Raw genomic sequence first — 20367 nt, 5'->3', positions numbered from 1 at the left:
TTAGAATCAGGTGTGTTTAATGAGGGAGACATATAAAATGTGCAGAGCTGTGGGCCCCCAGGACCGGGGTTGAGAACCACTGATTTAAGCAATTTTGAGCGTGGCATGGTTCTTGGTGCCAGACGGGCCGGTCTGAGTATTTCACAGTCTGCTCAGTTACTGGGATTTTCACGCACAACCATTTCTAGGGTTTACAAATAATGGTGTGAAAAGGGAAAAATATCCAGTATGCGGCAGTCCTGTGGGCGAAAATGCCTTGTTGATGCTAGAGGTCAGAGGAGAATGGGCCGACTGATTCTAGCTGATAGAAGAGCAACTTTGACTGAAATAACCACTCGTTACAACCGAGGCATGCAGCAAAGCATTTGTGAAGCCACAACACGCACAACCTTGAGGCGGATTGGCTACAACAGCAGAAGACCCCACCGGGTACCACTCATCTCCACTACAAATAGGAAAAAGAGGCTACAATTTGCAAGAGCTTACCAAAATTGGACAGTTGACGACTGGAAAAATGTTGCCTGGTCTGATGAGTCTCGATTTCTGTTGAGACAGATGGTAGAGTCAGAATTTGGCGTAAACAGAATAAGAACATGGATCCGTCATGCCTTGTTACCACTGTGCAGACTGGTGGTGGTGGTGTAATGATGTGGGGGATGTTTCTTGGCACACTTTAGGCCCCTTAGTGCCAATTTGGCATCGTTTAAATGCCACGGCCTACCTGAGCATTGTTTCTGACCATGTCCATCCCTTTATGGCCACCATGTACCCATCCTCTGATGGCTACTTCAAGCAGGATAATGCATCATGTCACAAAGCTTGAATCATTTCAAATTAGTTTCTTGAACATGACAATGAGTTCCCTGTACAAAAATGGCCCCCACAGTCACCAGATCTCAACCCAATAGAGCATCTTTGGGATGTGGTGGAACGGGAGCTTCGTGCCCTGGATGTGCCTGGATGTGCCGCACAAATCTACATCAACTGCAAGACGCTATCCTATCAATATGGGCCAACATTTCTAAAAAATGCTTTCAGCACCTTGTTGAATCAATGCCACGTAGAATTAAGGCAGCTCTGAAGGCGAAAAAGGGGGTCAAACACAGTATTCGTATTGTGTTCCTAATAATCCTTTAGGTGAGTATATATATATATATATATATATATATATATATATATATATATATAATATAAACAAATGTCCACCTCAATTATTTTTTTTAAAGATTTACTAAAGTAATTCTGGGAAATGGAGTCATGTTCCGTCATGTTCCACAAAATTACAATTACAATAAATCAAACTTAATTATTTGTTCTGTGACTAGAGCTTTTGACATTCATTGCTGGTGGAAAACATTTCCTATTAATCTAATCTGTACAAGTAGTTCAAACTAATATCATTTATAGAATATGTAATGCAATCATATCTGACATATACTGTAAAGCTTCATTGTTAAACACTTCATTTAAAATATGTATATGAATTTCTTTGAATTTCTATTGAATTTCAATTCTGTTTCCTTTAATTCAAATTCGAATTGTAATTCTAGATCCTGTTTTTGACATCAATTCCAATTCAATTCCAATTCAAGAATTGAATTGGAATTCAGGAGTCATTCTCAATTCAATTCTGAATTGTGCACAAGCCTGTCCGCCACACATAATAAAACAAAAGATCAAATAAAATAGTCCAGGCCTGGTCCTCTCTCGATCTTCACGATCGTCGCTCCTCCTTTTATGCTTCCGCTCCTCCATAAGAGATACGAGACCGCTGCATCCCACAGGTATTGCTCATCAGTAATCACACCAACGGCCTCGACCCATTCTCTCACGGCCCTCGGCCTCGTCCTGTTCGCCACACTGATGTTCTTAAAAAAGGGTGAATATTACTATTTTGAAAAGGGAGCCAGAACTGTTGACGTGTTTTCTGACGTAATGTGTGTAAGAAAATAAGTGAAAGAGTAAAGATGGATGCCGTTTGTTTCTCCTGTCTCATCTGCTTTATTGATTAACATCTCCTGACAAATATAACAGAGTTGTTCCCTTTCGAGGGAACTCGCGCTGCGTCGAGAATCGACACATTGGGGAACGCCTTCAGCATGACGCGTCTGAAGCCTGTATGGAACTAGTCCTAACTAATCTTGATTGGTGTTGCGTCATGACGTCAGCCGTGACGTCGCATGTGACGGTGAGCGGAAGCTATAAAAGGGAACCGGATCATAACAATGGCAGCTTTCTGTTCTTCAGCAAGCGTTCTATGTCAAACTGTGTGTCTTATTTGGTGTTGTTTATTCGGCAAGGTAATAGTGATGGAAAAGAATAAACAATTCAGGCAGTGTGCGTCCCCTTGTCCGCGCTATTTAAGCGAGGGTGACACTCACGTGCTTTGTGTTGTTTGTCTTGTAGCGGAGCATGCACGGGCAGCGCTTGAGGGCGCTGTCTGTGCGAACTGTGAACAAATGCCCATGAGAACGCTCCGCTCCCGGCTTGGTCTGTTCGATGAATCAAGCCAGGCACGCGCTCCCCATGGATCAGGTCTCGCGTCTGTTGAGGCGGCGCGGCGCTTGCATTCATGGGGATCGCAAAGGGATCTGGCTGAGGATGTTGAGACGGCTTCGGCCCTTTCTCAACATTCATCGGCCAGTTCCCACGGTCTCGCTCGCGAGGTGGAAGCCCGCCCAGCGGCTTCTTCCGCCCGAGAGAGGGACCCGATGTTCGAGCTATCTGGTTCTGAGGGATCAGATAGTTTGAACATCGAGGCAGGTGGATGTGAGACTCCATCATCACATTCACCTTCCTTTGAGGAGTTGCTGGAGGTTGTGACCCGGGCTGTGGGTAAATTAAAAATCGAATGGCCCCTAGATAAGCAGGAAGCGACGAGAAAAAACATGCCTGATGAGCGCTTCCTGCAATCCCGGCCAGAACCTTCACGTCGGAGTCTCCCATTTTTTCCCAATCTCCACACCGAGGTGTCGAGATCGTGGGACAAGCCCTTATCCTCTCGTCTCTCTAGCCCCAATGTCCATATATTTTCTAACGTAATGGGGTCGAGGGAGAGGGGCTATGGGACGATGCCTCGGGTCGAAGAGAATTTTGCAACCCATCTCTCGCCCGATGCTGCATCGTAGGGCTCCGACGCTTCGCTCCAAGCCCTGCCGTACCACCTCGGCGCTTGTTGGGAAGGCATATATGGCGGCAGGTCGGGCTGGTGCGTGCCTGCACCCTATGGGGCTTCTGCAGGAGTACCAGGCCGACCTCCTTAAGGAGGTGGACAACAGCGGGGAGGTCTCGTTCGACGACATCCGAGAAAAGAAAAAAGTCTGTCGGGCATCGGTGAGAAGGACAGGGTTTCCTCCTCGATGCCCTGATTTCGTCTTCTGGCCTCTTCGGCGACGCAGTCGATACTGTCGTCGAGAGGTTTCAGGAGACAAAGGCAGAAGGCAGATCTGAGGACTGTCATCCAGGCTAGGAAGGCTTCAACTAAGAGGCCCTGATTTGTTGCGCAGGCCTCTGAGGGTGGTCCCCCCCCCATGATCGAGCAACAACATCTCGCTCCTTCGTGGAGCCCTCAGGAAATCGATGTGTGCTTCCCGTCGCTACGTGCGCTTCGGGACACATCGGTTTTCAACGAACGCAAATCGCAGTGTCCGCCCGAAAACATTACGGCCCTGTCGACTGCATTCCCTCTCGACGAGGCCTATAGAAAAATTATTATGTCGGTTAGTTCCTGCCAATCAAGTGCTTCAGGTCACCGATATCTCAAACACAACACTCGAGGTCAGTCTCGAGAGATCCCCCTAGTAGATTATCTAGACTCCTGGAAGGGTCTTCGAAATATATCTCAGTGGGTCCTGCACACAGTGGAAAAGGGGTACAGAATTCAGTTTGAATATCGTCCACCAAGATTCAGTGGTGTGGTTCACACACTCACTGGTCAGTCCAGAGCAGGGTCAGGTTATGGAGCAAGAAGTTCAGTCCCTCTTGGCTAAGGAGGCCATAGAACAGGTGCCTCCCCAAGAAAGGGAAGCCGGGTTCTACAGTCGGTACTTCATAGTTCCCAAAAAGGATGGAGGGTTACGACCTATAATAGATCTAAGGGTATTGAACCGGTCTCTGAGGAGATACAGGTTCAAAATGTTGACTATACCTCTTATCGTGAGTCAGATCAGGTCCGAGGACTGGTTTGTCACAATAGATCTGAAAGATGCTTACTTTCACATTTCCATCCTTCCCCAACACAGGAAGTTTCTAAGATTCGCTTTCGGGGGAAAAGCGTATCAATACAAAGTTCTTCCGTTTGGCCTAGCACTGTCGCCTCGTGTGATAAAGCGAGGTATGTAACTTTCAATTCAAAGAACCAAACAATGGGTTTTGTGTTCAAAATAAGTTTATTTACTGTTTTGTCTCACATGTGTCGAATGGATGGTGCACATTTCATTGCGACTCATGTTTGTTGGTCTTAGCCTTTGGTGCCTGTAAATGAGAAGGTGAATGTAAATTACACAAATAATGATATGTTTGTTAATGGTGACTCTTTGTCTTACCTTCTTCCTGGAACTTCCTAATAGGAGGGGCTCGCCCACATGAAGCCTGACTTATACCTTCCCAAAGAAGGAGGAGTTCAATTATTGAAAATGTTGAATGTTATTAAATTAAATGTATGTCTTTTAAGATTCTTGTTGGTTTTCATGATGAAAATAGAACTTGGTAAAGAAGATGCTAATGTTCATGTTTGAATATTGATGTTAAATATGATCTTATAAATTCAATTCAAATTTCAATTCAATTCAAATTTATTTGTATAGCGCTTTTCACAATACACATTGTCTCAAAGCAGCTTTACAGAAATTGCATTTCGTTTGATAAATAAGCTATGTAGATTGTATTTGAGACAGCCTTGCCATTGGTATGTTTGAATTGGAGGGGAGGAGCCTCAACTATAAAGAGTCTGATTGTTTGGACAAAAAGAGAGAGAGAACAAAGGGTGACTGTTGGGCCAGTAGCCAATGTGTTTGATGTTTCTCATGTAAATATTATTTTATTTTATTTTTTTCCTTTATTTTGTTTCTATTTTGAATTTTCTTGTATTGGAATTTTAGTGGATGGAACCCTGTTACACTGTTTGGAGCATGCCCTGACAAGAAAATTAAATCACCTTTGAGAGACTTCAGAGTTTTTACTTTTTCTTGCTGCCTGCTTAGCCACAACAAGACTATTTTTACCACAAATGGTGTCAGAAGTGGAATTATGATGTCTCTGCGGGAACTGGCAGTAGAAGAGGAAAACTGGAAGTAGTAAGATGACTGCTGAAGGGCATTCTGGTACTCTACGGATTATCAGAGCACATCCTGTTTTGTTCTCAGAGGGAAAAGAGGATACATTGGAGGCTCAGGTTGGTGATTTAGAGCTGGGGGCTGATGCATAGGAGGAAGCCATTTCAAGCATGTTTCACCAAGCAGGCAATATTCAAGAAGAGATTGATCTGGTGGTAAGACCTAAGACTGGGACAGCTAGTACTCCTCGAGATGGTAAAGACAATGTTGTTATGGGACAGGAATTTTTGACAGAAATAAGAGATTTCATGAGACAACAACAAAGAAATGAGAAAGTTCTGTTTGATGAACTGCATGATTTGAAATCCACCATTTTTCTGAAACCTAGAAATGAATGGGGGTTTGAAGAGCAAGTCAGCCAAAATACTCACCACCCCTTACCTACACCAAGAACTTTTCATCCACCACCATTTAGAGGTATGATGCATTCACCTCAAGCTCACCCTGTTGTTTATAGCATACCAGCTATGAGTCAATCACCAGCAGTACCTTATAGACGGGCATTCCAGGATTCTCAGGATGCTTAGAACATATCAGTGTTATCTGGCAACGAATACAATCAGCTAAAAAGGAGAGGAAGGAGCTCCACGTGACATTCCTGGATTTGGCTAATGCATATGGTTCAGTGCCACATGAGCTTCTTTGGGCATCATTTGATTTTTTCAGGGTACCGATGTCGATAACAAATTTAGTGAAAGCCTATTTTGGAGATTTGCAATTTAGTTTCTCAACTCCAGAATTCAGCACTACATGGCAATGCTTAGAGGTTGGAATAATGGCAGGATGCACCATTTCTCCACTGGCTTTTACCATGGCAATGGAAGTAATCATTAGGGCATCAAAATGGGTAGTAGGAGGAGAGCGCTTGGCTTCTGGGATGCGACTACCACCAATCAGAGCATACATGGATGACATGACAACCATGACTACAACGGTAGCCTGCACTAATCGGTTATTGGGGAAGTTAACAGATAATATTGAATGGGCACGAATGCAATTTAAGCCCTCTAAATCAAGGAGCATCTCAATAGTTAAAGGCAAGGTAGTAGATAAAATATTCTTCATTAATGGTGAGGCAATACCAACAGTTTCTCAGAAGCCAGTGAAGAGTCTAGGGAGATGGTACGATGGGGATCTAAAGGACACAGTTCGAGTGGGAGAAGTTAGACGACAAGCAGTGGAAGGGTTGAAGAGCACAAACAGCTGTGCTCTACCAGGCAAACTAAAACTCTGGTGCTTTCAGTTTGGTCTACTGCCAAGGTTGCTGTGGCCACTGACTGTGTACGAGGTTTCTTTGACAACAGTGGATAAGCTGGAAGCGTTAATAAGTTCATACATCAGGAAAGGGTTGGGAGTTCCACGCTGCCTCAGCAGAGTGGGACTTTATAGTAAAGGAGTATTGCAGCTGCCAGTCTCTGCTTTAACCGAGGAGTTTAAGTGTGCCAAGGTCAGACTGGAAATGACTTTAGCAGAGTCACGCGACAAATGTGTAAGGGAGGCAGCCCCTGTGGTAAAAACTGGTAGAAAGTGGTCAGCAAAGAAATCTGTAGTAGAGGCAAAGGCTGACCTTCAAATTGGGGATATCGTGGGACAGGTACAGCATGGAAGAGGGGGTTTTGGGCTCAGTTTAGTTCCTCCTAAATGGCACAAGGCAGGCCCAGCTCAAAGGAGGAAGCTGGTAGTCAACGAGGTGCGAAAGCGGGAGGAGAGGATGAGATGTATAAAGGCCATTTCCCAGGCCAAGCAGGGAGACTGGATGAGATGGGAGAGTGTGGAACAACGAAAAATGGGCTGGCAAGACCTTTGGTCAATGGAAGAGAGTAGGATCAGTTTCCTTATTAGGTCAACATATGATGTTCTCCCATCACCGCAGAACCTAAACCTCTGGGTAGGAGAGGATCCCTCTTGTCCTTTGTGTTCATCACCTGCCACATTAAGGCACATTTTGACAGGATGTAAGGTGGCTCTTAGCCAAGGTCGGTTTACTTGGCGCCATGACCAAGTATTGCGATGTTTGGCTTTAGCATTGGAAGGCAAGCGTAGTATGACCAATAAGTTGCCGCCTGTTCTAGCAAAACATTACACGCAGAAGACAATATTCCTCCGCCCAGGCGAGCAACCACCAAGAAAAGGTGCTAACACCAATTCTCGCGAAGGACAACTGGAAGCTGCTAGGGACTGGAAGATGCTGGCTGATCTTGATCAACGGCTTATTTTTCCACCTGAGATTGCCACCACTAACCTACGACCAGATATTGTTTTGTGGTCTGGATCAGCACGCATTGTTCAACTGATAGAGTTAACAGTGCCATGGGAGGATGCGGTAGATGAGGCATATGAGAGGAAGAAATTGCGGTATGCTCATCTGGCTACTGAAGCAGAACAGCGAGGATGGAGAGTCCAGGTTTATCCAGTGGAAGTGGGTTGTCGAGGTTTTGTGGCACACTCTACAACCCGGTTCCTCAGAGACGTCGGATTCAGTGGTCAAGAGTTGCGTCGCACAGTAAAGAACTTATCTGAAGCAGCAGAAAGGAGCAGCAACTGGCTGTGGTTGAGACGGAAAGATTCTAGCTGGCTGAGTACAGGCCGCCATGCTACGGTTTCGTAGAATTCTTGAAAACTTGAAGGGTGTTGGTTTATTTGTATAGGTTGTATAGTATTTACAGTCATTACGTTCCTGTGTATATTGCGTGAATGATGGGATGTTGGGCAGATATTGTGTTTTGCAGTAGGTGGTATGCCATACGGAACCGTTGCCACTGAAACTGCATATTAACGCACCAGTGGGGCTCGACAGCCTTAGTCAAACGGGTTGGCGCGTATGGTTGGGTTGCGGAGAGATTGTGAGATTGTGGTTAGGTCTCAGCAGCACTGTTGGTTTATTTGTAGAGGTTGTATAGTATTTACAGTCATTACGTTCCCCTGTATATTGCGTGAATGACGGGTGGTTGGGCAGATATTGTGATTTGCGGTAGGTGGTATGCCATACGGAACCGTTGCCACTGAAACTGCATATTAACGCACCAGTGGGGCTCGACAGCCTTAGTCAAACGGGTTGGCGCGTATGGTTGGGTTGCGGAGAGATTGTGAGATTGTGGTTAGGTCTCAGCAGCACTGTTGGTTTATTTGTAGAGGTTGTATTGTATTTACAGTCATTACGTTCCTGTGTATATTGCGTGAATGACGGGTGGTTGGGCAGATATTGTGTTTTGCGGTAGGTGGTATGCCATACGGAACCGTTGCCACTGAAACTGCATATTAACGCACCAGTGGGGCTCGACAGTCTTAGTCAAACGGGTTGGCGCGTATGGTTGGTTTGCGGAGAGATTGTGAGATTGTGGTTAGGTCTCAGCAGCAAGAGGGAAGTAGAGGTCAGTAAGCTGGGCTGATTTGAGTGGGGGACGGAGGGGGGTGACTCTGGGACGCCAGAGTCACTGTCGAGCCCTCTTGAGGTGTCGTGGGCTAGTCGACGAAACACTGAGGATGGAAGGTGCCCACTTGAAGACCCTAGAGATGTTCCCTACTCCGCTCAATCCAGAGGGTTGTTATGGGGGGACCGCACTGTGGTTGCAGCCGTTGTGTGTGCTGACGCGCAAATACACTATTAACACCAGACAGAAGGAGATTCACGTCACCAGATGGAAAGAAGCGTAAATGGATGGAGAAGCATAGGTTACTGTAAAGCTACGTCTTAGTTGGTGCTTATCTTGGCGAAAGCCGAGTACAAATCAGCATGAAGTTTTAACATCTACTCTCGTGTAATGGAAATCATAGACGTTATCATGAACCACGAATTCCTGAATTCATTGAGGGGGAAGACGTGGAAAGTTTTTTTATTCGTTTTGAACGTATTGCAAGAACGTGGGGATGGCTAACGGATGAATGGGCGGCTCGAGTTGTCGAGTTTCTACGAGGACATTAAGGCTGCAGTACTAGCTAAGTACAATGTAACGGAGGAGACTTATCGTCAACGCTTCAGGAGTCTCACAGTGCCATCTGGTGAGAGTGTCAGAGAGACCTATAATCGAATTAAAGGGTTGTACAAGAGGTGGATGCGACCTGAAGTCAAGACCAAGGATCAGATAGGAGAGACGATCATTCTTGAGCAGTACTTGAGGATTCTTCGTCCAGATGTGAGGACTTGGGTTAAAGAAAATCAACCCCAGATGGGAGAGGAAGCTGCGAGATTGGCAGAGAGGTATATGGCAGCACATCGGGAACCACAACGGACTTACAAAGGTACTGTGGGTAAGGGTAAAACTGAGGAGCCCAGTGATTAGACTGTGGGAGTAGTGGGGAAAACTTCTACTTTTGCCAAAGGGCCTCTGATTTGTTTTTACTGCCAGCAGCCTGGGCATAAGGCATCTCTTTGCCCATTAAGAAACCCCAAGGTAACAAACATGTGTTATGTTCCCCGAGAGGAGTTGTCCAATGAACTGGTAAAATCTACTGACAAGCATAGACATATTTTATCAGTATTTGTCAATGGTTAGCCTGCTCAAGCACTGCTAGATACGGGGAGTACACAAACCTTGGTAAAATCACATTTACTGAACTGTGAAGTGTTAAACTATGGGGATACAGTATGTTTAGGTTGTGTACATGGGGAAGAAAAAAATCTATCCAACTGCTGATGTATCCATGGTTGTCGATGGACAGGCATTTTTGCTGAGGGTGGGGGTAATTGACAATCTGGCATATGATGTGGTGTTAGGTGATGATTTTCCTTCTTTAATTGATCTGGTCAATGCAACACCCAAAACTTGTGCAGTGGTAACTCGATCTCAATCTAAAGGGCTACAACCCCTTCCTGATGTCCATCCGGATTTGTTTGGGTCTGGTGGGAAGATTAGAAAGAGTAAAAGACAAAGAAAGCAAGACAAACATAGGGGGGAAGTTAGGGCCCAGGATATTGTGCCATGTCTCCCTGGACCTGAGTCAGATTTCATTGATTCTCAATGGAGGATTTCTGAAAATTTTTGGGAATTTCAGAGGTCAGATGTTACCTTACAACCGGTGTATCAAAAATTGTGTGAGGTAGATGGTAAGCCTGTGGGTGTACCACAGTTTGGTGGGGATCAGTTTATCTTAAAAGACAATCTTGTGTATATAGCAGACACAGAGAGTCCCAGATTGGTTGTGCCTACTGAACTGCGCAAGATGATCTTACATCTAGGTCATATTATACCTTGGTCTGGACATTTAGGTCAGCAGAAAACTTATGGGCAAATTAGTCAACGATTCTACTGGCCCAAAATGTATCAGGAAGTACAAGATTACTGTAAGACCTGTTCTGAGTGCCAGGTTGTAGCTCCTGTCCGTAAGGCAGATCGAAGTTATTTACAGCCCTTACCAATCATTGGCACCCCTTTTGGTCGAATAGGTATGGACATAATTGGTCCTTTAGTGAAGAGTAGTTCAGGTAACCAATTTGCCAAGGTAATTTGTGACTATGCAACTAGATATCCTGAAGTGTACCCTTTGCGATCGATCCATGTTAAACATATTGTGAAATGTTTAATTGATTTGATCTCCAGAGTTGGAGTACCTTCTGAGATTATTACTGACCAAGGGATTAATTTCATGGCTAATGTGATGAAGTTACTGTATAACCAATTGGGCATTAAAGGTATCCGAACTACATCGTTTCACCCACAGACTGATGTTTTAGTTGAGCGTTTTAATGGCACACTAAAAAGCATGGTAAAAAAAATTGTGGCTGAGACAGGTAGAGATTGGGATAAATGGATTCCTTTTCTTGTGTTTGCATATAGAGAGGTTCCCCAATGTTCAACTGGTTTCTCTCCTTTTGAGCTTTTGTATGGCAGGCAGGTTCGAGGTCCCCTGGACATGCTCAAAGAGGAATGGACAGCAGAGAAACCAGCCCAGTGCAGTGTCATCTCTTATGTATTGCAGATGAGGGACAAGTTGGAGACATTCCGGACTTTGGCCAAAGAAAATCTACAAGATGCCCAGAAGAGACAGAAGGTATGGTACGACCATCATGCCAGAGAAAAGAACCTAAAACCTGGACAGAAAGTTCTTTTACTTTTACCTTCAGGTACATGCAAACTGTTGGCCAAGTGGCAGGGTCCGTATGTCATAACCCGAAAACTTGGACCTGTAACATATGAGATACTGTGTCCTGAAAGAAAACGTCCTAAACAGATCCTTCATGTTAACCTGTTGAGAGAGTTTAAGGAGAGGAGGCTTGAACCTAAAGAACAAGTGGTACTGATGGTGCGGGCAGTCGTGGAGGAAGAAGATGAGTTAGAGATGGAACCAATTCTACTTTCAGCGGAGGATCCTGGCTGTAATTTACATTTAAGTGAACCACAACAACAACAACTCGCAGAGGTACGTCAATCTTTTCCCTCTCTCTTCCAAGAAAGACCGGGGCGTACCAAAGTGGTCACCCATAACATCATCTTGAAAGAGGAAATTCCAATTCGACAGAAGCCTTATCGAGTTCCTGAGAGGATGGTAGAGAAACTGAAGGAGGAGATTGAAACGATGTTGGAGATGGGAATAATTGAGCCTTCCCAAAGTGAGTGGTCAAGTCCTATACTAATGGTTCCCAAGAAAGATGGTGGACTGAGGTTTTGTACAGATTTTAGAAAACTGAACAGCGTATCCTGCTTTGATTCCTACCCGATGCCTCGAATAGACGAACTGATTGAAAGGCTGGGTCATGCACGTTACATGACTACACTAGAGCTTTGTAAAGGATACTGGCAAGTGCCCCTTGAGCCCTCTTGTAAGCCATATAATGCTTTCCGTGCCCCCACAGGACTATATCAGTATAATGTAATGCCTTTCGGGTTACACGGAGCACCAGCGACGTTCCAGAGACTTATGGACAATGTACTTGCTGGGTGTGACCAATATGCAGCAGCATATTTAGATGATGTAGTGATATATAGTGGAACATGGCGGGAACATTTAGATCATCTTTGTGATATCTTAAGTAGGCTTCAGAAAGCTGGACTCACCAATAACACCACCAAATGCTAGTGGCCACAAAGAGAGGTGAAGTATTTGGGATACCTCCTTGGCCATGGTCAGATTAAGCCACAAGTGGAGAAGCTTAAGTGTATTCAAAATATTCAAAGACCACAGACAAAGAAACAAGTGAGATCGTTCCTTGGTTTAATTGGGTGGTATCGCCGTTTTATTCCCCATTTTGCAACTCTGGCTACCCCATTGACTGATTTAACCAAAAAGAGTCCTTCTAGATTTCACTGGACAGTGGAGTGTGAAGGAGCTTTCACAGCACTTAAAGATCTGTTATGTCAAGAAGCAGTTTTGCAGGGCCCTGATTTCGCCCTTAAAATGGGTTTTGTGTTCAAAATAAGTTTATTTACTGGAAGTTTAACTTCCTAATAGGAGGGGCTCGCCCACAGGAAGTCTTACTTATACCTTCCCAAAGTATTGAAAATGTTGAATGTTATTAAATTAAATGCAGGTCTTTTAAGATTCTCGTTGGTTTTCATGATGAAAATAGAACTTGGTAAAGAAGATGCTAATATTCATGTTTGAATATTGATGTTAAATATGATCTTATAAATAAGCTATGTAGATTGTATTTGAGACAGCCTTGCCATTGGTTTGTTTGAATTTGAGGGGTGGAGCCTCAACTATAAAGAGTCTGATTGTTTGGACAAAAAGAGAGAGAGAACAAAGGGTGACTGTTGGGCCAGTAGCCAACGTGTTTGATGTTTCTCAAGTATTTTGTTATGTTTTTTTTTCCTTTATTTTGTTTCTTTCTGAATTTTCTTGTAATGGAATTTTGGTGGATGGAACCCTGTTACACTGTTTGGAGCATGCCCTGACAAGAAAATTAAATCACGTTTGAGAGACTTCAGAGTTTTTACTTTTTCTTGCTGCCTGCTTAGCCACAACAAGACTATTTTTACCACACCTCGCACCTTCACAAAATGCATGGATGCTGCCCTTGCCCTTCTGAGGCTTCAAGGCATTCGCATCCTCAATTATATCGACGACTGGCTCATTTTGGCACAGTCAAGGGAGAGGGCGGTTCAACATCGAGATGTTGTTCTAAGCCATCTAAGGTGCTTAGGTTTAAGACTCAATGTCAAGAAAAGTTCTTTAATTCCCCTACAGAGAACCACTTCCCTGGGGGTAGTGTGGGATTCTTCGGTGTCAGAGAAGAATTCTGACCACGGATGCATCCCTCACGGGCTGGGGTGCGGTTATTGAAGGCCGCTACACCAGGGGTACTTGGAGGGACCATCACCTTTCATGGCACATCAATTGCCTGGAGATGATGGCAGTATTTCTGGCCCTCAGACATCTCCTTCCGGGCCTCAGAGGCCATCATGTTCTAGTGCAGCCTTTCTCAAAGTGGGTGCCGCGGCACACTGGGGTGCCCCCTGACTGTGTCAGGGGTGCCGCCAAAAAATTACGTAGGCTAAAAAAACAAAAAATCTGACATTTCATAAATATATTTGAGTTTACATAAATACATTCTTCTTCTTTTTAAACATATGAACGTATTAATAAAATTGTAAATTCATTTTAGATAAATATATATATATATATAAAATTAACCATAAAAATCCGTGCAAGACACACACACAACTTGACGCAAGTGACGCAACCCATAGCAACGCGTTATAGCAACAACACCTCAGACTGACAGAAACGTAAAAATAAACGTGAATTTAGGCCACTTTAGTTTTGTACACATTGTCATGTTAATTATAAGCAAATACAATTTTTTTTTATTGACCACAATATTATCATTGATATATTTTTGAGAAGGGCACTTTTAATTTATTTTGAAATGGGGCAGGGGCTCGAGCACCCATTTTGCTATTTTGCTACCCTTCTCCACAACTTATCTGTGCGAACTGAGCTTTTCAAGCCTGACGTACATCAAGAACAAGTACAGGGAGCGACTGAGGACTCTGGACCAGGAGCTCCGTGTCTGCCTCTCATCCATCCCTGCCAGGATAGGGCGGCTATGTGCGTCGCACCAGGCTCTCGTCTCTCATTGATTGTGGTCACCCCCACCCCCGGCTTGTGTGAGCGCGTATGCGCGCTGCATGCGCGCATGTAGATCTTTCTCCCTCTCTCGTTGTGGATTATTGTTTGTGTGTGTGGGTGTATGTGTATGTGGGTGTGTGTGCATGCGCATGGCACGGATGAAAAAACAAGCACTATATGGAAAAACATTCCTGCTTATCTCTGGTGCATTTTTTAACATGCATCTTTTTCTTATCGTATTGTATATATATATTTTTCATGTCTGCCCCTTTTTATTTTATTTTAACTGCATCCTGCACTTCATTTTAGTTCTCCTGGTCTGGATTTGTTGTTGGGTTCTTGTATTGGGCGGTCCACCTCTTACAGTTTTATGGCATTTGTGTCTCTGATTAATTATTTTGTGAATTACTTTGCAAACCTGTGTTTTTAAAGGTGCTATAAAGTTGTTATTATTATTGTTATTGTTATTTACAGTTCGTATTATGCTCTGTTCATTACTGTTCTGTCTAAATAAACAGGACATTTGCATTTACATTTGGGTTATGCAGTGTTTTTAAATTATATTTTACACTGGGGTGCCTTGAGATTTTATGCACTTTTGAAAGGTGCCCTGACTGAAAAAAGTTTGAGAAAGGCTGCTCTAGTGCAAACAGACAATACGTCGGTGGTTTCATATATAAATCGACAGGGGGGCCTGAGATCGCGCCCTCTGTGCAGACTGGCGCATCAGGTTCTCTTGTGGTCCCAGGGAAAACTTATTTCACTCAGAGCCATGTATATCCCTGGGGACAACAATGTGGGAGCAGACATCCTGTCGAGGCAGGGGCTGAGGCCCGGCGAATGGAGACTCCACCCCGAGGTGGTGGAGTCGATATGGAGGGAGTTCGGTCTGGGGGAAGTGGACCTGTTTGCCTCTCAAGAGAACACCCACTGTCCGCTCTGGTACTCCCTCATGCATCCAGCTCCTCTATGACTGGATGCTATGGTGCAGACGTGGCCAAGGCAACGTCTGTACGCATTTCCCCCGATCGCTCTGCTCCCAGGGGTTCTAGAGAGAGTTCGGCGGTACAGGATCAGCTTACTCCTAGTAGCCCCGTACTGGCCGGCCCAAGTGTGGTTTTCGGACATTATGGTTCTTCTAGCAGGTCCTCCGTGGCAAATTCCGATCAGAAGGGATCTTCTGTCTCAGGCCGAGGGCACAATATTTCACCCTCGACCAGAGCTATGGAAGCTGTGGGTTTGGCCCCTGAGGGGGACCAACTATAAAATGCCGGTCTCTCAACTGAGGCTGTCGAGAACATTCTAAACTCTAGAGCCCCCTTCACGAGGAAACTGTATGCATTAAAATGGAATATATTCACTTTATGGTGCAGAGAACATCAGGTGAACCCAGTTAACTGCCCTGTGGCTTCAGTGCTGGAGTTCCTCCATAGTCGTTTCTCTGACGGGCTCTCCCCATCCACGCTTAAGGTCTATTTGGCGGCCTTAGCTGCCTTCCACATGCCTTTAGGGGTGGGCACCTTGGGGAGACACCCACTTATAGTTCGTTTCCTTCGTGGAGTTAGGAGGATGAGGCCTGTCATCCAGTCCAGGGTCCCCACGTGGGACCTGGCAGTTGTTCTTGAGGGGTTATCCCTGGCACCCTTCGAACCTTTGGATGAGGTGACTGAGAAATGTATGTCTTTCAAGGTAGCGTTCCTGCTCGCCATTACGTCCCCAAAGAGAGTCGGGGACCTTCAGGCTCTATCTGTCGCTCCTTCTTGCCTCGAGTTTGCTCCCAGCAAGGTAAAGGCCATTCTCCACCCTAGACCTGGCTATGTGCCTAAGGTGCCGTCAAATGTGGCACGGCCTTTAATTCTCCAGGCCTTCCATCCTCCACATGCGGTTACATCCACCGCATGTGTCGGATGAGCAAGCAAAGTTACATCTACGGTGCCCGATCCGAGCCCTAGAGATCTATGTGCAAAGAACTTCGGGATTGAGGAAATCAGATCAGCTACTTGTGTGCTTTGGGTCCCCTAGGAAGGGGTCACCTGCTTCAAAACAAACTATTAGCAGATGGATAGTGGAAGCAATCTCTTCAGCTTACGAGGTGCGTAATTTGCCTTCACCTCTGGCGCTTAAAGCCCACTCCAGTAGGGGAGTGGCTTCCTCTAAGGCTCTGCTAGCAGGAGTTTCCCTCCAAGAGGTCTGCGATGCTGCAGGCTGGGCTTCCCCTCACACTTTTATAAAACACTACAGTTTGGATCTGCCCTCTTCACCGGGTTCACGGGTTCTCTCGTCTTGAGTGTGCCAGTTTGCTTCACACCAGGGCGTATTCTCTCAGTGTGGCGCAGTGGGCATTTCGTTCCCCAATGTGTCGATTCTCGATGCAGCGCGAGTTCCCTCGAAAGGGAACGTCTCGGGTTACGACTGTAACCCTCGTTCCCTGAGAAGGGAACGAGACGCTGCGTCCCTCGGCCACACTTCTAGCGCTCCTGAGTAAGGCTTGCTTCGACCAATCAAAAGATGCCATTGTTATGATCCGGTTCCCTTTTATAGCTTCCGCTCACCGTCACATGCGACGTCACGGCTGATGTCATGACGCAACACCAATCAATATTGGACTAGTTCCATACAGGCTTCAGACGCGTCACGCTGAAGGTGTTCCCCAATGTGTCGATTCTCGACGCAGCATCTCGTTCCCTTCTCAGGGAACGAGGGTTACAGTCGTAACCCGAGACGTTTTCCCATAAAGCAGTTTTTATACTGCCAATTTTCACAATTTTATATTTGCCAACTCCAAATTCTGTGTAAAGTTTGTCATGACTGGCTCTTAATCCATGAAAGGAAGGAGATCACACATTGGACAAATGCTGTAAAAGGAAAGATTTAAATTTAAAAAAATGTCAGAAAAAAAGCATTGTGTGCAGCACTCTGACATGTGCCTACAAGGCTATTGCTCTGACCTGGGGTGACCCGAGTTAAAGTCCTGGCTTATGGTCCCATTCCATTCTCTCCTCTCCAATTGTTTCCTGTCTCTCACTGAACTATCCTATCAAAGGCAAAAAGTTAAAGAATATCCTGTAAGTTTCAGAACTGAAAACTTCCTTGTTAATAAAGTAGAATCCATTGGGTTTGAGTATATGCAAACCTAAATTGGGTTGTGCGGTTAACAGTTGAATAATCTTTACAGATGTGTGCGTTTATATTTGTGTGTACATGTTTCTTGTAGAAAGCATACGAGATCCTGAAGAATCATCCAGTGGTACAGGCGGATCACCTGGCTGTGCTCGGGCTGTCTTTTGGAAGTATAATCACACTCAGTATTGTGGCCTACTCCAATGTCATCAAGGTTTGCTTGGCCTGCACCAGTGGTCTCCTACCTGGCTCCTGGAGAACAACTGTCCTGCAGACATCAGTTCCAACCCTGTTCCGACACATCTGCCTGTAATTTTCAAGTAACCCTGAACACCTTGATTAACTGGTTCAGGTGTGTTTGATTGGGGATAAATCTGAACACTGTAGGACAGCAGCTCTGCAGGAGAACGGTTGGACACCCACACACATGAATCTACATTTTGAATGCAGATATATTTTTCTTGTAATCCATTGGTATGTTGATCAGTCTATATTTATTGTCTTTTAGCCCCAGTGCTGTGTGTGTATTAACGGAAGTCACCTGATTCCTTTTGACAAAAACCTCTTTGACCTCATTGAGGAGATGAAAAAGTGAGACAGAAAATATGTTGTGGTGTTATAAAGTGTTTTGCAATTTTTGTTATTCAGTGTGGGCCCAAAATTTGAGCACTTAATTCATACTTAAAAGTGTAAGAACTTGACAAGTACTGCATCTCTGTCATTGGCTTTCATAGAACCAGAGTTACATTCATAACTGTCATTTTATTTAATGCCTCCTGACTGTCAGTGAGGCTTTTGGATGACCACATGACCAGTTATATTGGGCCACAAGTGATGCCAGAAAAGTCTAGCTTACACCTGAGACAGCATGGACAGAGATGCATTTCTGTGTGAAGGTGCCCCACTTTTCAACCCAATTGATAAAAAGAAAATATGTTCTGTCAGAAAGAGGACAAGGGGTCCCCCTCACGAATTATTGGAGTAAGACAAACCAACAAGACCTGGCTGACAACCGGGGGGCCACTCAAACACCGGTGTAAAACTCATGCAGAGTTTAGCTTCAACCCTAATTAAATGCATCTGATCAAGCCAATCAAGTCATTTAGGATTATTTGAAAGCTACGGTATTGTATTGGAGCAGAGTTGGAACTAAACTTTGCAGGACTGTGGCCCTCCAGGAGCTGAGTTTGGCATCCATGTACTAGAAGAAACCAGTGACTGCACATGATGTTCTTCTAATCTTTGATAACTAGAAAGTGTGTGTGTGTATGTGTGTGTGCGTGCGTGCGTGCGTGCGTGCGTGTGTGTGCGTGTGTGCATGTGTGTGTGTGCATATACGAACAGAGTGGTTTGGAAAAATCATGTAGAGAGGCTCAATTCACAGTTTTTATTGCTCCTTGTTTTTTGAGCACAGGAAATATGTATAATTTAAATGTAACATGGATATATAAGATGTGTATTTTAACCTTTGGCAACCAGAAAGTTTGTGTATGTACATTTTGAACATAGTACTGATGTCTATTTATAAAGCGTATTTTTGTAAAACACTTTTTTTTTAAATAAATGCCAATTTGGCCAATTTCAATATTTTAGGTTTGACTTGAGTGTTCAGATTTATTATGGGGCCACAGTATGATAATACAATGTGAACTGAAATAATTGTAATGATTTGCTCAATTTTTAAGCAACAGTAATATCGAGTAAATATATGTTCAATGTAAATATATTACTAATGATAAGCACTAAAAATGTTATTCCAGGAATGTAGATAAACTACGTGTGAATGAGGAAAACCAGGTAATTCACAGAGATGTTATCTTAACGACTCCCCCGGACCCACCAGTCAAAGTAGATGTGAGTTTATGTTGATATTATGGATATGTTGATAATGTTGTTGTTTTTTTTATTTTATTTTTCTTGTGATGTCAATTGTCTGTTTTTATTTAAATACACACAGGTTGGGAGAATAAAGTGTCCACTTCTGTTGGTGACTGCTGGTGATGATCAGGCTTTTCCTGCAGTTGAATCTGCTGAAGATGTGAGTTACATTTCTTATGTATTATATTGTCTGCTGTTAAGATAATAACTGTCTGAAACTGTTGTAGTAAGTTTTTGAAATTTGGATAACATGCGGAAAAAGTTTTTTGAAGGTTTAAACAACGGAAATGTGGTTAACACTTTCCCCACCATTGGCGGAATTTTCCATCATTTATGACACAATGCGTCCCCGCCATTTACAGTCTATGGTCACCGCCATTGACAGAAATTTCCTGCAAACCATGTTTTCACTGTTATATTTCCACAGTAGGGGGTGCTATTAAAACACAGAAGAAAAAAGAAGCAGAAATAAGCGATAAAAGCATTGCTTATGCACAAGTAAAATAATGCGATCATCAAACATTAAAAATGTTGGCCATGAATTTTTTTTTCTTTTTTAAATGATCAAAATGCTGGAGGTGACTGGCAACTTCAAAAAAAAAAGAAACGCTGGCAGGGAAAGAGTAAAAAATAAAAGGCATTTCAAACCCCTTTTGTACCCTTTATGTAATGGAAAATGAAAAATGTACTAACTATTAATTTATCAAAAAGTTTTAATTCAAAATGTCTGACATGATTTGGATCCCTGATATTAACCTTTTAAACCCAGATTGAGATGATGATGGAGAAAGCAGGAAATCGGCACTTGTTGGAAGTCCTGACGTATCCCGGGTCTGGTCATCTAATTGAACCGCCATGCTCACCTCACTTTCGTGCAACTAACTTCAACCTACAGTTGACAAAACAGAAAGGTAAACCATATGCATGCATAATCAATTGTCTAATTTCATATTTGATTTTTTTTTATTGGCTTAATGCCAGTTCTAGATTTTATTTGTGATTGTGTGTGTGTGTTTTACATCTTTTT

At 44.0% G+C, this 20367-nt stretch overlaps 1 protein-coding gene across 1 annotated transcript in view; it reads left to right on the top strand.

The window, feature by feature from the left end:
- Positions 1–20367, top strand: part of LOC143741674 (peroxisomal succinyl-coenzyme A thioesterase-like) — a 58319-nt gene that overhangs the window by 34273 nt on the left and 3679 nt on the right. Inside the window, exons 6-10 of the mRNA XM_077233978.1 lie at positions 17557–17676; positions 17971–18053; positions 19223–19316; positions 19420–19500; positions 20110–20251. Coding sequence (XP_077090093.1) covers positions 17557–17676; positions 17971–18053; positions 19223–19316; positions 19420–19500; positions 20110–20251 — 520 coding nt within the window. The remainder of the gene's footprint in view (positions 1–17556; positions 17677–17970; positions 18054–19222; positions 19317–19419; positions 19501–20109; positions 20252–20367) is intronic.

This window comes from Siphateles boraxobius, unplaced genomic scaffold (assembly GCF_051911475.1).
Source record: "Siphateles boraxobius isolate OS27281-9 unplaced genomic scaffold, OSU_SipBor_1 19, whole genome shotgun sequence".
NCBI lineage: Eukaryota > Metazoa > Chordata > Actinopteri > Cypriniformes > Leuciscidae > Siphateles > Siphateles boraxobius.
Note: the sequence above shows the minus strand (reverse complement) of the source record. Positions and strands in the feature narration are given on the sequence as shown.